Source organism: Polypterus senegalus, chromosome 10 (assembly GCF_016835505.1).
Source record: "Polypterus senegalus isolate Bchr_013 chromosome 10, ASM1683550v1, whole genome shotgun sequence".
Taxonomy (NCBI): Eukaryota; Metazoa; Chordata; class Cladistia; order Polypteriformes; family Polypteridae; genus Polypterus; species Polypterus senegalus.
In genome coordinates, this window is record NC_053163.1 from 23,733,404 (window position 1) to 23,756,790 (window position 23,387).

Sequence of the window (23,387 nt, forward strand, 5' to 3'; positions counted from 1 at the left end):
GGAGTGGCCGGCCGACCAAAATTACCCCAAGAGCACAGAGACGACTCATCCGAGAGGTCACAAAGACCCCAGGACAACGTCTAAAGAACTGCAGGCCTCACTTGCCTCAATTAAGGTCAGTGTTCACGACTCCACCATAAGAAAGAGACTGGGCAAAAACAGCCTGCATGGCAGATTTCCAAGACGCAAACCACTGCTAAGCAAAAAGAACATTAGGGCTCGTCTCAATTTCGCTAAGAAACATCTCAATGATTGCCAAGACTTTTGGGAAAATACCTTGTGGACTGATGAGACAAAAGTTGAACTTTTTGGAAGGTAAATGTCCCGTTACATCTGGCGTAAAAGGAACACAGCATTTCAGAAAAAGAACATCATACCAACAGTAAAATACGGTGGTGGTAGTGTGATGGTATGGGGTTGTTTTGCTGCTTCAGGACCTGGAAGGCTTGCTGTGAGAGATGGAACCATGAATTCTACTGTCTACCAAAAAATCCTGAAGGAGAATGTCCGGCCATCTGTTCGTCAACTCAAACTGAAGCGATCTTGGGTGCTGCAACAGGACAATGACGCAAAACACACCAGCAAATCCACCTCTGAATGGCTGAGGAAAAACAAAATGAAGACTTTGGAGTGGCCTAGTCAAAGTCCTGACCTGAATCCAATTGAGATGCTATGGCATGACCTTAAAAGGCAGTTCATGCTAGAAAACCCTCAAATAAAGCTGAATTACAACAATTCTGCAAACATGAGTGGGCCAAAATTCCTCCAGAGCGCTGTAAAAGACTCATTGCAAGTTATCGCAAACGCTTGATTGCAGTTATTGCTGCTAAGGGTGGCCCAACCAGTTGTTAGGTTCAGGGGCAATTACTTTTTCACACAGGGCCATGTAGGTTTGGATTTTTTTTCTCCCTAAATAATAAAACCATCATTTAAAAACTGCATTTTGTGTTTACTTGTGTTATATTTGACTAATGGTTAAATGTGTTTGATGATCAGAAACATTTTGTGTGACAAACATGCAAAAGAATAAGAAATCAGGAAGGGCGCAAATAGTTTTTCACACCACTGTATATATATATACACTAGCTGTGTAAGCCCATGCTGTAAAAAGCCCGGGGTCCTAGAAACTATTGAAATCTTCAGTAAAAAAATTAAATGTAGAAATGTCAGGTAATTGAAAGGAACTACTCAGGGCATCTCTTTCCAAGGAGGATTCGATTCATCAACGTGCTGTCATCGTTCGTGCATTAGCGGCTAAACGACTGTCTTTCTTCAGAGGATTCGTTTTGCCGATGTGCTCGCCTTGCATCTGTTTTAGCAGCTAAGCGAGTGATTCTACCCCGGACAGACAGACAGACACACACACTTCCACACGTAGACATTTATATACAAGATATATATATAAAGTGGTAAGAAGTTGGTGTGTCCATGACCTTGCCCGGGCTTAACGTTGACAAGTGTCCAGAAAATGGCAGCAATGTCTGATGAACAAAGGCCAGTGGCAGGGGTGAGATAGTAAACTGTGCGGTGCACATATGGGTGTCACGTCATCCGTTGTCTGCAACAGGGCTGGAAGGTCCGATGAAGAAAGGCAACAAGAAGCAGACAGAAAGATAGAGGGATGTAAGGCACATCTGGCGAACAGAGGTTTGTAAACGCACTACGTCATCAAAACAGACAGACTTACCATCACACCTTTAAGCCTGTTTTAATAATTGGGGGTTTTGCTGTGCTAGTCCTAGACTGTCACCAAAGAGTCTGTTCCTTTTAGTTATTTGCCTGATCCGATTTTCTTATATTGATGCTGTTTCAGCCTAAATTCATGGAGAATGTTATGTTTTTTAGTTTTAAGTTATGACTCCCTGTCTACAGTTGATTCCCATTTTGTGTCCAGAGCACCTACAACAGGCATTTGTTTTCCAGGTACTCCAGTTTTAATGCTGTATCCTAAATAAGCCTGTGGATTTGACTGATTGCAGACTCTAAATTGGCCCAGTATGGGTCACTGGGTGGCATATGTGGCCCTGAGCTTTAAAAGTGGGTTAAAAAAGCATGGATGTATAAAAAAGAAATACAGAAACTCCATTTTGCTTCTAATCCAGCAACATTCTTTCAAATTAAGGTTGAATCACGTACTTGAGAAGACCAGTCAAAATTAAGGGGAAGCCAGGAAGCACTTCTTTACGCAAAGAGTTGTGGGACTCTGGAACACACTACCGAGACATGGAATTGAAGAGCAACCTTTAATAAGAATCTGGATGAGATATTGAGACAGCTTAGCTGTTAGCTAAACAAATGGGCTTGATGGACTGAATGTTCTCCTCTCCTTTGTCAAATTTGTTACGTTCGTAATTTAATGTCACATTTGACCTTGGAACACAAATTCTTAAGGACATTCCCATAGCCATACAACAGCTGACCTTGATAACATTCCTACACCCATTCAATTTTTTGAACTGGCTAAATCTTAGGAATGAGAACACAACTTGGTCAGACAGAAAAATCAAGAACTTCATGTGTGGTAGTTTTGATTCAACATGAAAAATGTTGAAAAATTGTCAAACTCCATCACTGTGCCCATTCACGTTCTCTGTTAAATAACCCAGGTCTACACCAACATCCTCTTGCACAAAATAATAAAGTGTACTTTATAGAATTAGGTGTGTGCAATCCATTTCTGAAACTGGAATTTTTCTACCAAAAGCTATTTCTGTGAGATATCAGATTCAATGGAAAATGCCCATTTTGAAAAAATAGTTGATTTTCAAAAAAAAACATGTTTGTTTTATGCCATAAGTATCTTTCATGCTAATAGTATTTGAAGTATATTATGAGTTGAAAAAGGTAGTCTTCCTCATTCTTAATGTTAGTTTTGGCCCCAAAATTAAGTATTTGCTGCACATTTTTTGCTCTCAATCAGTATTTTGTTCCCCTCTTCATGTTCCTTCAAAAAAGCCTGGAATTTTCATTAAGAAGGTTAGAAAGAGCGAGAAAGTTGTTGTTTAAATGGTGTTTAAGGAAATATGCAAGGTTGGGTTGATCCATTCATTGTCTTGAACAGGTAAGAAAACAGTAAAAGAATACATTATTTTACAACTGCTGGGTGCGCCAATGCTCTATCAGCACATACTCCTAACCTCCTCCTACTTACTGAAGGAAGAAAAGCATATGCCATTATTTACTTGGGAAAACAAAAGAGAAAAATTACAAGGAACTAGTTGATGAGATTCCCTCTTCCTACCTTGGACTTGGATGCAAATTGTCTGTCAAAATCCTCATTTGGATTTTGCCCACCGAGAATATGGGAGTCATCTCTGATGTACATGGGGATAGCGATCACCAGGATATCACTCAAATGGAAAGACGTTATAGTGGAAAGGGGATTGAGTTTGTCTTATACAGTAAGACACCCGCTGGTCATCCCACCGATAAAACATTCAGAGGACTGATAATGTAACTGCGTTTGACAAGGGTTTTCAAATGGTTCAAAAGTTCAAAATAGTTTAAATGCAGCTACCTGATAGATATTTCAGCATTAGTATAACTTGTTTTTCAAAAAATACTCCACAGTTTAAATGTCTTTGTTTTTCGATTTTTAGTGAAATTCAAAGCAAACAGTGCACACAAAATAAAGAAAAAGTTGATAATACACACAAAAAATAAGGGGGGAAAAAGGAACTTGCTCTGCTTAATCATTTAGGTTACATTTCTTAACATTTCTATGCATTGTTCTATGCAGCAGACGGTTAGAAAACGATATGCTTTTAATATCTATCTGATCGTTCAAGTTTCTTTCAACTGTCTAATTTCAATCTATGAGCTATCTATCCTACTGCCACACTGTGTTACAATTATGAACATTACATTTTCTACAACTTACAGGGGATTAAACTGAATCTTCCATTATTTACGTTAAGCTATGTTATATTCAACTTCAAGCTAAGCAGGCTAAAGAAAATGTACCATTAATTTACGGGATTTGGCTCTTACAGGATTGTAGGAGGAAAAAAAAAACTACCAAGTGGCTATGTTTTGTAATACAGTGTATATATATATATATATATATATATATATATATATATATATATATATATATATATATATATATATATACTATATAATCTGCAAACCAGTGTTATTTAGAGGGCTCCGTTAACCTTCAATAAGACCACTCGTTATACGGCGACATCACGAAAACGCGACACTTGTACCGTAGTGACCAGACCAGCATTCCAGTTTAAGATTTAGGTGACGTATGTCTGACTGAAGGATGGATCTCACCCAAACTTCCTCGTAGCAAAATCAGTAAACAGATGAAATTGAATACGCTAAATAATTTCAAGAAATGACACGGTTAAAATATGAATAAAGGAATCAAGTAAAGTTACTGGTTTGCTCTAAAATCACCGCTCCCAACTTTAGCGCTTCTGCCTCACCCAAGATGGCCGCTGATTAGCTATTAGCAAGACCCGCCCCCGAATAGGACCGGAATTTAGCTGTCTATGATAAATGCCTATCAAGTCTTCGGAGTGCCAAGCTAAGGGGGTCCTCGAATTCGCCATATTACTGTGGGACAGTGAAAGCCGTTTCACATATACTGTGTTGCACAGAAGGGGTGTTTGGTATAATTCAGCAAAGGTACAGCGCTGAAGTCAAAGGAAAAAGAAAGAAAAGAAAGGCAACCACACGCGCGCACACATACATACATACAGGCAGCACAGCAGCGAGCTAAACGTCTCACTTTTCTGTACGCGGATTGTTATTTTTTTATTAATTTTGGAGCTGCTTTGAAGTTGGAGGTAAGCTTGAAAGGATGTGTGACCGGGATGCGTATTTCATTGTAACAGCTTTTAAAGATGTTCGAAGTAGGATTAGTTAAAATGTTTCTTGGGTTTTAGTACTTGAAACTGCTTTTTCATCCCAATTAATTTAAATTCAGTGTAATTTATGAAGGTGATTGATTGCCAGTAAGTCACCCGTAGGGTGTTCTGGTTGATTTCAGTGAAGCGTCTCGCTCATTATTAAAAAAAAAAAAGGGGTGGGGGAAGATACCTGTATTTTAAGGTGCGCGTGACTTTCTGCTTGCTGTCCTACATTGAGCCCCGTGCATCTCAGTAGCCTACTTCAAAACGCAGAACTTTTTCCGTTTATATTTCATGTGTCCGTTTTGCATTGGGATTGTGCACTGAGGAGCTTTACAACAGATAAAAGTATTGATTTTCATATACCGGTATTATAATGAAGCACAAGTAGACATGTGCGTTACCTGTTGTCTATTTTTTTTTATACAACTTTGCATCGTTCTTACCATGTTGCGCACAACAGATCAGATCTTCATAAAACCAATCGCTTTATGCGGAGACCGATTTTATACTTCGGAAATGTACGAATGATAGATTGTGTGGATCAGTATTGTGCCAAAGTGGCATAGTATATGTGAGCACGGAAAATAATTTATGTTATTGCTTTCTGAACTGAGTAGTGCGCCTTTAGCGTGACATTCATGTATCTTATCGTACTCCTGTAGGCGCTGCCGTATTCTACTTAGCCGTCCTTCCATTCATTTATTGGCATAGTGGACTCCTACCGACAAACAAGGGGATGCGTTCCTGGGATTTGCTGGACTGCACCCCGGGAGCAGAAAATTAAAAATAGGAACCAACACTGGTCGGGATGTTAGCCCATCATTAGGCAGACCCCCCTTGCGCCCTGGGACAGTTTAGAGTCACTATTTAAACTAACAAGCCTGATTTAAGAGAGTGGGAGGGAAGTCAGTGCAAACATTAGAACAGAATACAAGTTCTGTGGATGTACTAATCAGGTTGTAAAAAGGGCTGGGGGGGGGAGTCCACAGAACTGTAAGGCAGCCATTCCAAATGCTGTATAGTACTTGTGATACTACATAAGAGTAAATTAAATGTTCTAAAACATTGCATAACTTTAAAAAAATTGGACAACATTTAATACTGTGATACAAATAACGGTGTCTGTTGTTTATTATGTGATCAATACTGTTTAAGAAACCAAGGCAAAGATTTTCACTCCGTGGGTTATTAAAGTGTCATATGAAGTCTAGGAAGAATTTGCTAGTCTCCTGATAAATAAACCTGTAATTATTGTCTTAAAAGAGCTGTCCAACAATTTCCTTTTGGATTTACTGAAGCTTTTAGTTTTGTAAATATCTATCTATCTATCTATCTATCTATCTATCCATTTTTGCAAAATTGCTGGGCAAAAAAGACTTTTAAATCGCCATTCTGTATTCTCCGGCACGGTGCATGTCCCTGAAGACAGGAGGGTGATGTTACAACTCCCATGTTGGACTTAAATGTCATGTACCTTCAAAGATGTGGGTAATTTGTTTTACATAGCATGCATAGGCAATTTACAAAGCAGAAAAAAATAGAATAATCTATATAAATGTATATAGGTAATCCTAGCCTGAAATAGCCTAAAAATTTGCAGTCCTATACAGAAGTAAGAATCTATAATAATAATAATAATGCTGATGGAGTTTTTGTAATTGACACATCTTGCAAGGAGATCTAAATCTTTTTTGGCTTAGGAAACTATTTCCTCCGTTTCAAAATGACCTTCAAAAGTGGGCATTCGACAGTCAGCCTGGGATTGGGAACAGGTATTGCTACATTTATGTAACAACATTTAACCTGGATTTGTGTTGCATTTCTTTAAGTCGGTTTGAAAAACTTAATTAAAAACAGGAATACATTGCCATGATTTTACTGTGCATTGTGAAGGTCAATTAGAACAAATAATTATTAAAAAATTATTATTTATACTAACATATTTTTAATTCCTATGGTCAGTTTTTCCAGCTTTATTTTATGCTTAACTTTTAGTAGCAAGCACTATTACAAAAAGAGAGACGTGAGGCATTCGACTTAAAGCACAAGATGTGGAACATTCTTTTATTGTTCTCTATTATAAACTGTACTTGACATCTGTATATTTGTACATATTTCCATTATGTTGTTATTGTGTAAGGCTGAGAGCAGGATGCTAGCTCTTTGCACCCTGGCATCTAGACAGCGTATTGCAATAGCTTTGCAGTGGTTGTTGTACCCCGAGAATAAACAGAACCCAGCGCAGTCCTGCAGTGCTAACAGTTAAACTGGCAGTGAGCAGCAGTGGTTAGTGATGCTGTTTTATGGCTCTAGGAGCCTGGGGTTTGTGCTCTGCTGCTATCTGTGCAGAGTCTGCATTGTATCCCTGTGGATATGTGGGTTATCTACTTTTTTTTTTTTTCCTACATTGTGCATATTAGGTTAAATGGTAGGAATTATCTTCTTTCATCCATTATCAGGGTTTGGAGAATGAATAAGTGAATGGATGAGCAACAAACTTTTTATTAGAGTGCAAAACCAGATCTTTTCCACAGTATCTACAGTCTCCTCTCCAAAAAACAGTTGATTCCTGTGTTCTGCTTAGTGCTCCCAGGATAGACTTGAGGCAGGTTTGTAATACATAATGCATTTTAAAAAGTACATGGATGGAGCATTAAAGTAGTTTTTGCAAACTGACAGAAGTGGAAAAGAGAAAATGTTGCATGTTATGTTTTGTATTAACCAGTATGAACCTACTAACATTTTAGCTCGGTTTGTGTTCCAAACTCAAGTTGACTTTTTGCTTTGCTGTGTAGTTTAATAATGAACACAAAATTTTGTTTGTATTTCTTAGGAATCATTTTGTTTGTTTTATTTTTTCTCTCTCTTTTAAGTTTAATATTTTGTTCATTTAATCAAAAAGAGCTGCCATTAAATGAGACTGTAATGGAAGTAAGGGAGCTTTCACAGACCCTTGAAAGCGATTTACCCATTGTCACAATACAGTATAACTTCTTTCTCAAATTTTAACTTTGAATTATACTTATAAACCAAAAGTGAATCTGGTTGCATTATATTGCACAGAGCAAAGAATTTCACTTGGAAGCTGCATTGAGATATTTAAAACGAACACTCAAATTTAGATGAAAACGATTTAATTATCACTTCTTAGCAGTGCTGTATGTTGGACAACAAAGCGGAATGCACAATATTGAGTTTACAAAATGAATTGAACTTGGTCTGTCTGATTTATGTTGTCACATTTTGGGGAATAGCTTAAGTAAAGTTTGCTGATTTATAGGTCTTGGCCAAGGGGTATGTAAAGACAGTGGCCAAATGAATGCTACCTGGATCAGTGATATTCCATCTTATCTGGAATGGGTTATTTAGATTTACTCAGATTTATTCCATTTTCCATTTATTCATACATTTTGAACCTGCTTTATACATTTCAAGGTCCTAGGAAGCCTGTGTAGGTCCAAAAAGGCAGAATAGATTGATTATTCCCTTCATGTTTGTCCACAAGAGGGTTTCTTCTGTTTTTATTTGTAAAAGGTATATCTGATTCAAATGGGTTGGTCATCCAGTTCGACTACTGAAACCCAGTTAGGATACAGTCCTACTCAACCAATTTTGAGACATTAACTGTTATAAATCAACAATTATAAATACTGGAAAGGGTAGCACGTTGCTTGAAAAACATAGCTTATAAATATTGCATACTTTTTATTTTTTTGTTGTTACTAGGGGGGGCTTTGCCCCCTGCTCGCTTCGCTCACCAACCCCCGGGTCTGTGCTATACGCTAGCCTCTTTGCGGTTCTGCCGCTCGCGTATGGGGATGCGTATGTACAATTTAAACGGATTATTTTTATGGGAATTGTTACATAGATATAATAGAACTACAATTTTACATTACAGCTAAGTACTTAACCATATTAAAAAATAGTAAAATGTAATCATTTGAAAGTAAATTATGTTTCATGTTGCGATAGTTATTCCTGGTGTAATACAATTTTGTTCTGTTTGGCTTTGAAATTAACATGCAAATACTTTTTAAACTTACACTTTTACTGTAAAACTTCAGTAAAAACAATTTTTTGAATTACATTTTCGTCAATATCGCATTGAATTTTGATTCTGTTTTTGGACTTTCATCGTGAAAACGCAACGTATAACTGCCCATGACTGAATTTCGTTTCTTTCTCTCTATTAAATAAAATGACTTTTTTGAATGTTTGGCTCCAAGATTTTTTAATTGTCTTTGAAAAATCTATTCTAACGGGAAACTGTTAACCTTTTAATACGAATGGCATATCAAGATCTCCTTTGTTGTCTAATGTTATCCCCTGAAGATGTACTACATTACTTTTCTTGGATACATCCTTCTTTCTACAGTAATTCGGCCGGTGGAAGACTGGATGGTGTTAATGGTTGTAGATATTCTTCAGGTTATTGTAAGTTGATGTTTTCATCTTCTGCACGATCACCACCAGCTGTTTCAGCAGGCTATTGATACACATTTAAAAATTTGCTGTGTACCTGGTCAACAATTTTGGTGTTAATTCGTTTGACTTCATTGGTTCTCGGTGCTAGGATTGCCCGTGTACTCATTTTTTCTGTTGATAACCCTTCGTGATGAAATTCTTCAATAAGATTTGGACATGATACATCTTTAATTGGGAACTTAAAGTAAGGAAAACGTTAAAATTTATAAGAGCTGAGAGAGCAGCAACTGTGTCTGTCAAAAGAATTCACACGAATGAGAGGTGAGAGTACCTTGTGCATGGTTGCATTTGGTTGAGGGGAGGGCATGACTTAAAAAAAAAAATCTCATGGCCAAAGTCTCGTCTCGCGGGACTTGAAAAAAATCTCTTGCGAAAAAAGTCTTGTCTCGTCTCAGGATTTTTTTTATATAATAGGGAGATTGATTTTAATTAAAAGCAAATAACAATCCATACAATCAAGTCAAACTTAACAAAGCAAAATTCAACCTCCACCCAAAAGAAAGAGAAGAGCCACACAACAAAGCAAATCTTTAAAAGCAGCAAGGAAGGAAGGAAGGGTGTCCTTTTCCCTGTTATAGAAGCTTATTCTGAAATGTTATTGATTAGATCCTGCCATATTTTGAAAAATAGGCTTTGAACAGATCCTCTGAGATTTTTTTTTGCAAATACTATAGGAAATTAGTTAACCACTGACATTTAAAAGTGGTGCGGTAAAGGCAATTAAAGTTTGTTTGTCCTTCTCTGCTTTAAACCCTTCTAGGAGTTCACCAAACACAGCTGTTAATGGGTTCCTGGATTGTCACACCAAACCTGTCTGATAGACATTAAAGATTTTGGTCCAGAATGATGTTAATTTGGTGCAGGCCCAAAACATGTGGCCCAATGAGGCTGTAGCTTGATTGCAACGTTCACAGGTTGGATCCTGCCCTGGAAACATTTTGGGCAATTTTAAACAAGACAGATGCACTCGTTATATCATTTTAAGTCGAATAATTGCATGCTTTGCACATATGAAGCTTGAGTGAACTCTGTGCATGGCTGCCTTTCAGTCCTTTTCTGAGATGTACTCTGGGAAAATTTAAGATTAATAATGCCTTTGTGTATTCTGTGCATGCATATTTTGGTGCAAAACAATGCTGTCAAACTCGAGGCCTGGCACCAAAGCTGTCTGATAGGCATTTAAAGATTCTGGTCCAGAGTGATGTTAGTTTGGCGCACTTCGGAAAAACATGGCCCAGTGAGGCTGAAGCTTGATTGCAACGTTCACAGTTTGAATCTGGGCCTGGAAACATTTTGGACCATTCTAAATGAGATAAACGTGCTCGATGGAAGGTTTTAAGTTGAATGATTGAGTGCTTTGCACATATGGAGCTCAAGTGTATTCTGTGCATGGCTGCCTTCCATTATAATTGTTGCATTCTCAAGCAGAAGGAAGATGAAGTGTAATATGTGTGTTTGTATTTATTATAAACACACATTAATTTGTGTTTTAAAAGTATGATAAATCTTGGGGGCTCTTGGAGAATATAGAACAGATAATATTAAAAGGCAGTAAAGGAGATGCAGAGAAAGAATGGGAGGTTCCACACATACAGATGCACAGAATACCCCTTCATTATGTGTCTCTATGTCAGTAAGAGACAAACATGAAATTTTACAGTATCTGATTTTACTCCTCTTTTAAGGGCAGTAAGGATCGGGTTAAGTTTTATAGTAAGATGGTTGGGTTAAACGAGGATATATCAAGGAGCGCGTCAAATGTACACTGGCAGTTGGAGAAGCATCTGTTCAAGTGTAGGGAGTAATTTGGGCTTTCCATGAGGAGGAAACGCTCTGTTTTCTTGCAATGGAATTATCAGTGAGCATCAGGATGAGTGTGGTCATGGTCAGTTGCAGATGCTCTAGGAAGGAGTTTACAAAACGTCAAAAGAGCATTAGGCTGGTTCTGTAAATGTCAATGCGCGATTAGCGCATGCTTCCAACCCTCTGTAACTGAATAGTGAGGTCAGTCATGTTGAACAAGAGCTGGCTGGTCAGAAGTAGACACAAGTGCCAGGCCCTTGGAGTGCATCTATTAAGGTTTTGGGGTGAGGTGGTTTTCAGGCCAGCAGATGAACGGTTAACGTGATGGTCCTGAGAGTTTGCAGACTTAACTTGGAACCTTAAAGCACTACTTGGTGTGCTGTCGGCCGGACGTAACTGTGGAGTGGGATTTAAGAAACAATTCCCTGCCTGTAGCTCACCGAGTCAGTAGACAAAGTTAGGACAGAGAGAGAGCTGGCAGAAAGAAAATGAAAACCAAACTCAAGTGGCCGAATGGTGTGATTTGAATATGAAATAGTGGGGAAGCTGCCTCAGCTGACAGAAAGGGAAAGTTTGTACTGGTAGGCCTGAGGTGATATTTATTTAATTGAGTTTGTTTTATATTTAAGTGGTTTACTTATCATTTTTAATGTATTTTTAACTTATTTTTGCTAAAGTAGTTATATCCACGTGGCTTTACTTCAATATGGTTTTAAGCTATATTTTAGTCATCCTGTTAAAATGTGTTTCCAGATGGAAAAGTAGACATTGACAGTGAAACGTCAGATAATAGCAGAATCCTTTGTTTTACACAACCTGATTCAAAGGTAAATGCTGCTGCACATTGCTTTAGAAAAACACAGATAGCTGTGTTACTTAGGAAAGAAGAATAATCCGAGTATGTTTCTTAAAATAAGAGGCAGTGAATTAAGTTGTTTTAAATATTAAATTCCATCATAACAACCCATGCCTTTTGATGTTTTCATTTCCTGGTTCAATCATCTTTTTTAGCATCTCTTGGTGGCGAGTTGATTTCATAGCTTGGCTCTCTCTACAGGTGGCGTTCATGCATAACCATGTCTGGCATTGCTTTAAGTAGACTTGCACAGGAGAGGAAAGCTTGGAGGAAAGACCATCCTTTTGTAAGTGTAACTAAGTTACTTGCTCATTTGCATTACCTTTACATATGAATATTAGAGCATTGATGTGTTTCCATAGTAACATCTGGTACATCCGTGCCCCAGTGCAGGCAAACATCCATTAATCTTCGTTGCCAGATCATTGCACTCAGATCTGACAGAGCAAAGCCCAGAAATACTGTAAAAAGCACAAGGGAGAAGTTCAGCCTCGAACTGACACCACAGCCAACACAGTACAACTCCACTCAAGCATATTGTAGCAATCTTGAGTCAACGGATCTGTGTTTTCTGGGAGAAGGCTGAAGTTCCCAGTGGAAGTGCATGGAAAATTGGGGCAATCCATAGTCGAGTGTTAAAGCTTGGCCTCCATAACTGCCACTCACTTCCTGCTTTCTCCAGTGTACTGATCAGTGTTCATGTATTGGTCAATTAAAGATCTATGCTTTTTTATAAAAGATGTAAAGGTGATTTTAAATTATCTTGAGCATCATTGGTTCAAGCCTTTTCTGTTTTGATTTATTTATTTTTAAGTTTCTAACTGGTGGTCAATAATAACTTTTTAAGAGATCCAAGCGCAGAATCATATTTATATATTGACCCTCTGTACATTTGGCAATATTGACCCTATGAATCTGTAAGCATGTCTTCTCTTGGAAGCATTTTAAGCATTGGGCGGATCTTTGTTGGAATGATTCACTTAAAAGTATCTTTCATTTTTTACTCAGGGTTTTGTTGCTGTTCCAACAAAAAACCCAGATGGTACCTTGAATCTGATGAACTGGGAATGTGCCATTCCAGGGAAGAAAGGGGTAAGTAAGCGAGAACAAGAGAGGCAAATTTTCATGTGGGACAAGCTGGTTAATACACCATTCATTAATGCTAATGAATTAATGCTAATTAATACTAATGGTTAATACTAGTCTATACACCAGTTTGAATGGGGGGGAGGAGGGGGCTAATTTTAACTTAATTAGGTGAATGAAGTTTGCTTTCCTTCCACTGGATGGCAGTGATAACATTCAGAAAGAAAGGGGTATCGTTTTACAGAATTACTATTAAGGCTTAACGAATACAGAAACTAAAATTAAATGCCTCAGGTATAACATTTCTGTTTGTGGTGTATGCTCCACCGTAAGTATATTGTTCAACTACCTCATTTTATGTATGTATGTATGTGTTTATTTCATAATTTGCAGACACCGTGGGAAGGAGGTCTGTACAAGCTGAGGATGCTGTTTAAAGATGATTATCCATCATCTCCACCTAAAAGTGAGTTAGTGTGAAAAGAACTTTTTAAATATTTACGGAAATTGTGATTTATTTATTTATTTTTTAAACATCTTGATTCTAATATACTCCCTGAAGTCTGAAATGTTTATTTTTGCTGGACCAGGTAAATTTGAGCCACCCATATTTCATCCAAATGTGTATCCATCAGGCACTGTATGCCTGTCCATACTCGAAGAAGACAAAGACTGGAGACCAGCTATCACGATTAAGCAGGTTTGTTGCTTGATTTTTTTTTTTTTTTTATAATCTGAGGAAATGGACTGTCAGGTATTTTTAATTTGGTTCTATGTTTGACCTTAAAAATGAAATCTCTGCATACACAGTAAATTATTAAAAAGCACTTATGAACAAATTAATTTTGGATCGCTAATAATGCATCCTTTTGTCTTTCATGTCTAATTTGAAACAGTTTAAGAAGAACTCCATCGAGTCATGATTGTTGGTTTTTTTTTTTATGTTTTTTTTTTAACTTTCCGTTGTTTGTAGTGAGACCAAGAAAATTTGTAAATGTCGTGTTTTTTTTAGAATGGTGGTAACAAAAATCCCAGTACAATGGGCAGGTGGAGTATGCAACATAAGTAATTTGAAATTTTTTCATGGATGTTTTTAATATTGTTTGCTGCTGGCCAGCATTGGTCATTGTTAACAAAATTTCTGACACAATTTATTCTACATAAGTACATGAGGTTAACAAATTCCTTTGGCCATCACTTACCCAGTGTTGTTTGTAGTAACAGATACTGTATGGGAATACTCCACCCAAAAATGATATAAATATATTTTTAAATGGTACCCCATATCCTTTTTAGTGGTGGCTGAGAAAACTTTTAATTTCATGTTTTGAATGGTGAGGAAGAAGTTTATCACGTAACAGAACTCAATGTTCATCAGTTCAGTACAACAGCAAGCAATGAAAAAAGCATGACTGGAAAGAGCAAAAGGACAAAAAACTTGTTACTCTTGTTGGTAATTTTGTACATCTTTTATTCAGTTGCTAGCTCAACTTGTACTAAACACATTTTTTTTTTTTTTGCTAAAATATTGTTAAATATTTACTTTCTGAATTATCAGTTTCAGCAAGTAGTAGGGTGCAGAATGATGAAGGTCCACATAGTTGAGATATGCTATTCACATAATACTGTATTTCATGTTGAACAAGTACAATCTGAGAAGCAATAGGGGGTATGTAAATAGTGCTATGTTGTTTTATAATTTACTGTTGCCTTATATTTATAAATGTATGGCAGCCCATTGAGTGTGTCTTATGACAATAGTCTGTGTAAAAACACTTTTTTGAATACCGTATATCCTTCTAAAGTAAACTTGCCATATACAGGTACAGAGCATGTTATACATTATCGAATAATAATTAAATTACAGAGAAAAATCACCCATCAATCTTTGAGTGCTGTGTTTTGTTTTAGGTTCCTGCAACATATAAATATTAAAAATCTTACCCTGAGATCCAACTTTTTAGCTCGGTATAGCTAGTCAAGCCCCGTTCACTTACCTTTGTGAGAAGATTGGTATGTAGAGATTTACATGTCTTATATTAGTTTCTCCATGTGCTTCTCTCCATAAAGTAGTACAGTAAAACCTTGATTATCTGTCACTCAGTTAACTAAAATTCAAATAACATCGTGCACGCCAGCACCTGCCTAATACTATTCTACTACTGCCGTGCGTTACTCTGTGAGCTGTGCTGCACATTAGATCAGCTCTCCCCTGTGCCACCCCGTAGTGGTGTTCCCTCATGCCACATTTTGAAGTCCGTGTCAGTTACATACCTTCAGTTTTAGTAGCGTTTTGTAGTTTTTCTCTTTTGTCATAATTAAACTACTACACATTGTTATGGCAGATGAATGTATCCGTGTGGTGTTGGAATTATAACAGAAAATTGAAAATATTAAACGTTTACGAAACAGCAAAAGTACTTCAAGTATTGCTTCAATTTACGGAGTAGGAAGAACAGCAGTGAACGATATAATGTGTGATGCCAACAAAATTGAACAATGATTTGAAAATGGAAACCAGTTATTCTGTATTAATGTTAAAATTCTAAATTCTATTATGTTTTGTTAATATATTGTGACGTGCAGGCAGCTTGTGATGCGCTGTGCGGGAGCAGAAAGGGTGAAATGAATGGTGTAAATCGGGGTCACCAACTCCAGGTTTTCATCCTAACCATTTTCTTAATGAGTGATCTGTTTTTGCTGCTAATTAACGTCTTTTAAGCTAATTGTATTTGATTTGTTCTTGAAGACTCAGACCCCTTGTTTCTTTTTCCTTAATTAGCAGTTAAACAATAAAGAGGTACAAAATTAACCAAAACAACTGGTGTCCATCACACAATATCTGAAAATAAAGAATGATGAAGGTCCCAGGAATGTTGGTCTGCTCAGGTCTCCAAAACATTTTAACAGAAAAGAGAAAATCAACAATTTCAAAAATGTCTGCTATTGCACCATGAGAGCAGCAACAAGCCATGGAATTAAAGAACGGGTTTAATTAACAACAAGAATTGGCACTTCATTAAGCAATTGGTTGGAGTTTGAGGCCCTGACTTAATTGGTCTTCTGTTGGCTCCATCACTTACATTTCATTTCTGTTTGGGTGTCATTTAAGGAAAGAAATGAAGCAATTCAGAGGAACGATGAGGAAATCTTAAAAATGCAATTCAAGTGAATTCACAAGAAGTTAATTAGCAGCACAAATGGGGCATTTGTTTAAAAAAAAAAAAAAAGTTAGAATGAAAACCTGCAGCCTGCATGCACGCACGGTGGTCCTCCAGGACCGGAGCTGGCGACCCCTGGTGTAAATGATGGGACTGGGGGAGGGGCTTCTGTTCTGTGAGGGGGTGGACACGCCTCTTAGGAGATGAATGACAGGAGAAGTCCGGAGAAAAGGGAAGGTGTGGCGGAAGGAAGTTTTGAGTAGGGAGTCAAGCAACAATAAGCAGGGGCCTCATGCATAATGCCATGCGTAGAATTCACACTCTAACATGGCGTATGGACAAAAGCGGAAATGTGCTTAAGCACCAAAAAATCCAGATGCATAAATCTGTGTGAATGCCATCTTCCACGTTCTTCCGCTACATAAATCCCGGTCAGCGTGAAAAGTAATGCATGCGCCTGCTGTCCCGCCCCGTCTCCTCCCAGAATTACACCTCTTTGAATATGCAAATCAGTATAAATAGCCCTTAAACTCAGCGTTCTGTGAAAAGACAATGGCACGGGGGGAAATAGAAGAATTTCAGCGAATACCAAGTGGAGGCAAAGAAAAATGTACTATTTGTTGGTTTAAACAGTGGTATAAACAACAAACGGAAGTTGATCGAGTGAAATAGTGTCAGAGAAACTCGAAAGCTCAAGTTCACAAAGTCGCACAGTGCCCGAAATAAAAAAGTTGTCAGATATCAAAGTCGCCGTGAAAAGGCAAGTCGTATCCCACTGTCTGAGTTTCATATGAAAGCTTATTAGCGTACATGGGGGGAAAAAAAAGGCACACAGTGGGGGGAAAAAAGCTTGAAATGTCAACTTTAATTTTGAAATTTCCACTTTAATCACATAATTTTGTCATTAAAGTAGAACATCATAAATTTAATCTTAAAATCGTTTAATTTACTAGTTTCTCAAATCCCATCGTAACTAAAGTAGCACGTTTAAATGCTTTGTTTTGTATTTGATCTTTTGTGTGTGTGAATCACTACATACTTCCAGGCTTTCTCTTCCTCCGACAGGACACAGAATCCATTACATTCGTAATATTACAGCTCTCTGAATAATTAAAATACTGAGATGTATATTTGATATCATTTTCATGATGATAGGAGTTAAATCATGTTATTAAACATGGGAACACGGTGGTGCAGTGATTGTTCCTGCCTCACGCAAGATGCTTGCTGCAAGTGCACGACCTTCGATGAAATTTATTGCAGCAGTACTGTCTCTTTCAAACGTACTAATCTCTGATTCCTGTCCTTTTCTTTCTCCAAATACCCAATCGCCACACAATCAGCTTTGTAATAGACGTTAAGCCACCTGTAAGCTTAGAACGCCGATTCTTCAAAACTTTTAAGGAACATTGAAATATCTTCATAGTATGTGTTTAATTATTCTATCCTTCACGTAAGTCCCAGTGAAGCATACAGTGTGAGGCAGAAACAATCCGTGAACGGAGCGCCAGCACCTTGCTAGCACTGCGGCACCGTGTCCTCACATGCTTAATTATTAACAATATAGATTATGATATAGATAAAACTAACTTCATTTAAATAAACATATTTTGCTGCATTTAATCTTAAAAATGATATCGTCGTCATATGTAAATACGTGCTTTATAAAGTGGCTCAGGTTGTGTAATATTATAACTGTAGTGCAAGTTTACAGTGAGGTAATTGTACTTATAAGTACAAACAGTTCTACAAGGAGCACTTGATGGACTGATTGAGTGTGTTTAGAGTTCTTGGAATGAAACTGTTTCTGAACCGCGAGGTCCGTACAGAAAAGGTTTTGAGGCATTTGCTGTGTGAGAGCAGTTCAATAGACGGCTTGGCTGAGGCAGCGTGCGCTTGATGCTGTATACCGATAATTGTCTTTCCGATCAGCTGCTGTAGAGCTGTGATTTCCCCACTCAGATACAGTGATATTTATACTCCGAGTGGTGCAGTGAGAGTAATATGGAAAAGATGATCCGCTGTGGCAACTCCTAACGGGAGTAGCTGAAAGAAGAAGAAGGTGCAGTTAGAGTAACAACGCTAAAGCAGTTATGGTATTTGGAATAGTTTGGCCATTCCATGGACCATTATATTGTTACAGGTTAATTCCAATCAGATGCATTAAACTAGTAAACAATATGCGGTTAATTGCAGTGTATTTATAAAGCCGCGTCAGGGATGTGGATCCAAAAAAGAAAGGGTAAGCACGCAGGAACAGTAGCATTGCTTTGACGCTGGGTGCCAGTCTGCAAAACCGAGCGCAAAACTTGCGTACGCCAGGGCATGAGCTAAAGTGGAAATGTGCGTGGCTTTACGCCAAGTTTAGGTTTTATACATCGCGATTTGAACTTGGAAATAGGCTTGGGCAACATTTTTGTGCATACGCACCGTTTATACATGAGGCCCCAGGAGGTTTTGCAGTATAGTAAAAGACAGAATGTGAGTGGCAGGAGAGAAACTGATTGGTAGGGAAAGCGTTCTTTTATTGTCTTGGAGGTGTGCTCCGTAACCCCGATAACGGAGTACAAGACATGGCACCGTTTGTTACAGAACGAAGACTCACAGGTAAAATGTAGAAAACTCCAGTACCTCCAAGTTGTTTGCTTATTATTGTGGTTGTTACAGTTTTTTGAATTAATTTTGTTAATACTATATCATATTTTGTTAATATAGTTTTGTAAACACAACTATTTGCTAAAGTACTCTACTGTATATCACTTTTAAAGTATCTATTCTGTTATCCATCTTTTCTCTTATCCGTCATGGCCTCAGTCCCTGATGGATAATTGAGGTTTTACTGTACTTTCAAACATTAGAGAGAAATGCAGTCTTAATCAAATTTCAAATGTCTATGTAGATTGTCACCATTCACATTGCGAATATCAAATCCCTTTGAACATATTAGGTTGATGGTATGCCCATGATTACATAAAAGGGCTCAGGAAGGGTTAGTAGGCCTAACAGATTGGTTGAGAAAAAAAATAACGACTTAATTTAGGAGCGGATTAACTGATCATCATACATGTATAGTGTTAGGTTAATTGGTAATTTACAATTTAGACTACTTTCCAAACAGTGAAAAGAATTAGATGAGCCACTAATCCACTAAACATATTTAAATTTGAAAAAGCTGAAAATATGAATTCAGAAGAATGAAGTATGCAAAATGTTATTGTGCACTATACATGCACACAAAGTGTTGTTAACTTAATTATTTCATGTCATCACACATCAGGAAAGTGGGCATTTCTGTGCCCAGAAACCTTAACAAGTCTCCGAGTGTCATGTTTACTGTAAATGCAGCTGGAGACGGTATAAGAAGTTCAGTAAGTTAATACGGAGTTTAAAAGAGGCAGGTGTCTGACAGTGGGCCAGCTTTTTCTGGGGTTTTCTTTGCTGTTGATGCTTTGCACGAAAGTCCCTTATATTTTTTTTTCCCCCATTTCTTAGATACTATTAGGAATTCAAGAACTACTTAATGAACCAAATATTCAGGACCCAGCACAGGCTGAAGCATACACCATTTACTGGTGAGTGTTTTATTAATGTGTGAATTTGTCATTTCTTCCCCTGTCTCCTATTATGAAGCTTTTGTTTTTAGGCTGGAGGCCTATTATACAGTAGTTGATCTTTTTTTCTGTCATCATGGTTTATTATTTTTTAGTTATTTTCTTAGAAAAGAATAATTACTTTTGTTAAGACTGTATAAACTAACATCCCATTAATCTGAGAGGCCGAGAACTAGCAACCTGCATCTCCACAGGACTTCTCTTTTTACTGCAGTATGCAGTTTTTTAGTGCTGTGGACAGGAGCTGATTGTCGAGGAAAAAGAGGCAAGACTAAAATACTTTTGAGTTTCTAAGTGTTTTCTTTTTTTTCCCCCCCAGTGGCTGCATAAATGTAGATCATTGTTTTAAAAGTGTGCCTCACAGTTTTAAACATTGTGTGCCAGCACAGCTGCAAGTGAGGGGAGGCAGGCTCCTGTCACAACAGATAGTCTGTGTAGATTAATGTGGAATGGTTTGTTGGCCGAGACACCTAAAAAGAGCGCTGCCGGCCTTGAAACAGAAACTTCAAATCGCCATTTGAAAATCCTATCTGAACTTTCTGTTATTATTTTAAGTTGGTTGTTATTTCTGTTGTCCGTGGTAAGAAAGGAAGCCATCTAAATGCGGGCTTAAATTAGTGCAGTTAAATTAGTCAGTCTCCTTTAGAGAGCAGGAACTGTGGCGTTGGGTTTGTTGAGTGCAGCTTTATGGTCTACTCACACTTACAATTTGTTTGGTGCCAGAGAGCGTTTGTCCGCATGTAACACCCCGTCCTCCCAGTCCCGCCAATGTCTAGTTCGTTTGACTAGTGTGATCGCTCCATGCCGGGCCAACAGTACCGTGACCTTGCCCACTTGGAAGAGGTGTGCCTGGGCATGGTTCGGTAGGGTATGATCACTACATGTGTCACAGGACAGATCACAGACATGACCTCGATGATGCAATGTGATTTCATTCAATACCATTTGAATAAAAAGCGGGTTTTTATTGTCACCTTACAGGTGAATGTGAATTGTAGTTGGTATTCGCTAGTCCAAACATCTCTGTTCAGAACTGACATGACATCTGACCAATCACGCAGGCATTCCGTGATTTGCAAAGTACACGTGTACACCAAACGTGTACGTTAACAAGCGACATTATTTTGATGGCACCCTGAAGGACTGAGTGTTGGGCAAGGTTGTGGGGTCCAACGGCTGTGGGGCATCCGTTGGTGAAAAAAGATTCACGGACCTTTGCTGACGATGCTGTGATCTTCACAGAGTCAATGGAGGCTCTGATCGGGGCTCTCCAGAGACTGAGCGAGGAGTCTGCGTGTCTGGGCTTGCAAGTGTCCTGATAAAAACCAAAGATCAGGCCTTTAATGACCTCTTGGGCACAGCCATCAACAGTGTGTCTGTCTGCAGAGAGAGTGTTGACCTTGTTGAGAGGTTTACTTACCTTGGTAGTGACATTCATGTCTCTGGTGACTCTTCCTATGAAGTCAGTAGACAGATCGGGAGAGCATGAGGGGTCATGAGGTCGCTGGGAAGGGGTGTATTGTGCTCTGTATCAATGCAAAAGGACGAAGGTCCAAGTTTTCAGAGTCCTGGTGCTTCCTGTCTTGCTATATTGTTGTGAGACATGGACACTATCCAGTGACCTGAGATGAAGACTGGACTCCTTCATGTGTGTCTCTCCGGAAAATCCTTGGGTACCGCTAGTTTGACTTTGTGGTGTTCATGGAGTCCCGAATGAGGCACATTACCTGACTTGTGTGGGAGTGTCAGTTACGGCAGTACGGCCATGTGGTGCGTTTCCCCGAGGGTGATCCATCTCGTAAGATCCTCATTGTTGGGGACCCGAGTGGCTGGACCAGGCCAAGGGGTCACCCACGTAACACCTGGCTGCGGCAGATAGAGGGTCATTACTGGAGGGTGGGGACTGGACCACGTGTCTGCCTGGGGGGTTGCCAACCAGGATCCCGAGTTGTTTCGTTGTGTAGTGGGTGCGGCAGTGGACTGTACCAGTGCATGCTCCTCAACTTGACTTGGCTGAAGGAAATGAAAAATAAAGTCATTAGACAGAAATTACCAGACTTCACATTTGACTCTCAGACAGAGAATGTGACATGTCCAAACGTGGGTAAGAGCAGGATTATAATGTCAGTCCTGTGTCGCCTTCCAACTGAAAGAAGAGTGGGCACCAAAAAACTGAAATTGTAATTTTTTTTATTAACTCTGGTGTGTCAGACTTCCAGTTTCCAAAAGAAAATTCTTCCAAGGGACTGATTTGTTATGTGTGAAGGAAAAAAGATGGTTGAAGTTTCTCAGATTTTATTGTTGCATGTTTTTTAATACACGTAAATAATTCTTCCTCCTTTATATCTTATTTCCAGTCAGAACAGAGTGGAATATGAGAAAAGAGTCCGAGCACAGGCTAAAAGATTTGCGCCAACATAAAACACAGCCAAGGACAATCAGACGAAGTAATGGCTTGGGTGCAGCACTTCAGAAGAACAAAGTGAAAGACCAAGTAAGAGAAGAGAGAGAAAGAAAGAAAGAAAAGACTGAACAGAACAAGGAGCAAGTGGGGAAAAGTGAAAGTGTGTACATATACATGTATATAAATAGAGAGATATAAAGTTGTATGTCTTTTTTTATTTTAATTTAGAATGTTTGTCTTTCAGTCTGAGATGACATTTGTTTGCAGTTGGATGTATAAATACAAACAAAAGTATAAAGATATATTTAATAAAAACTAAAACTGTGTTTCACATGTACTGGTTTATGCAGGAGCACGTTTTCTGCAACAATTCCTTGACTGCTTCATTGGGATGCCTGTTGCCTCCAAACTAGACGTTTATCTATGCAAGTACTTGCCCGTACTAGGCATGTGCGATCTACATCGTTTACGATTATATCTTAATTGCTGTTTTAACGATGTGCGGAATTAAATTATCGAGTATGTAACTCGCTTTGCAAAAAAAAAAAAAGAGAGAGTTCATTCACTAATGCGATAGTATAGACCACTGCGCGTGCGCAAAGCGCGTGAACGTCCAGCAAGCCGCAAGTTAGCGTCGCTCCCTGCCTCAAAATGAGTGAACAAACAGCACCAGATGATAGAACAGCCTCGCCATCTACGTCGTCAGAGTTAATTGCCAGACATCGTTCATTCTCACTTGCATGGCAGTGGTTTGGTTTTGAAAAGACTGATGTTGCTCAAAAGACGGCAATCTGCAAACTATGTGGTAAATCGGTTGCCGTTAGACAGCTCGATAACTAACATCAGGGCTATTCAATTACAAATTCAGTTGGGCCAGATTGTCAAACCAAGAAGGTTAGCTGGACCAGTCATTTTAGCGGCAAAGCAGCTGTAATGACACATTTTAAAACCAACACAAACAAATTTATTGAAAAACATAAGGTTTATTCGTTGTTTCTCTTTTAACTTTGGTCAGTTTGCAGAACAAAAGGTGCATACAAAAAGAGCTGAATTAACAGAATCTGAGGTAGCCCCTATTTTTTCCACTTACAAAAGAAAAAAAACTGACCTAGGCTA

General features: G+C 38.4%; 1 protein-coding gene across 1 annotated transcript; it reads left to right on the forward strand.

Annotated features, from left to right (window-relative positions):
* Positions 1–4,535: 4,535 nt before the first annotated feature.
* LOC120536957 (SUMO-conjugating enzyme UBC9-like) lies at positions 4,536–22,471 on the forward strand. The gene is made up of 7 exons (XM_039765540.1): positions 4,536–4,799; positions 12,211–12,295; positions 13,018–13,101; positions 13,489–13,561; positions 13,686–13,795; positions 19,749–19,828; positions 22,225–22,471. The coding sequence occupies exons 2-7, from the start codon at positions 12,230–12,232 to the stop codon at positions 22,286–22,288; spliced, it is 477 nt and encodes a 158-aa protein (XP_039621474.1). The 5' UTR covers positions 4,536–4,799; positions 12,211–12,229; the 3' UTR covers positions 22,289–22,471.
* The last annotated feature ends 916 nt before the right edge of the window (positions 22,472–23,387 follow it).

Coding starts and splice junctions, on each gene's coding strand:
- LOC120536957 (XM_039765540.1), top strand. CDS start 12,230: ATGTCTGGCATTGCTTTAAGTAGACTTGCACAGGAGAGGAAAGCTTGG. Junction 13,562..13,685: donor TCCATCATCTCCACCTAAAA/GTGAGTTAGTGT, acceptor TTGCTGGACCAG/GTAAATTTGAGCCACCCATA. Junction 19,829..22,224: donor GAAGCATACACCATTTACTG/GTGAGTGTTTTA, acceptor TCTTATTTCCAG/TCAGAACAGAGTGGAATATG.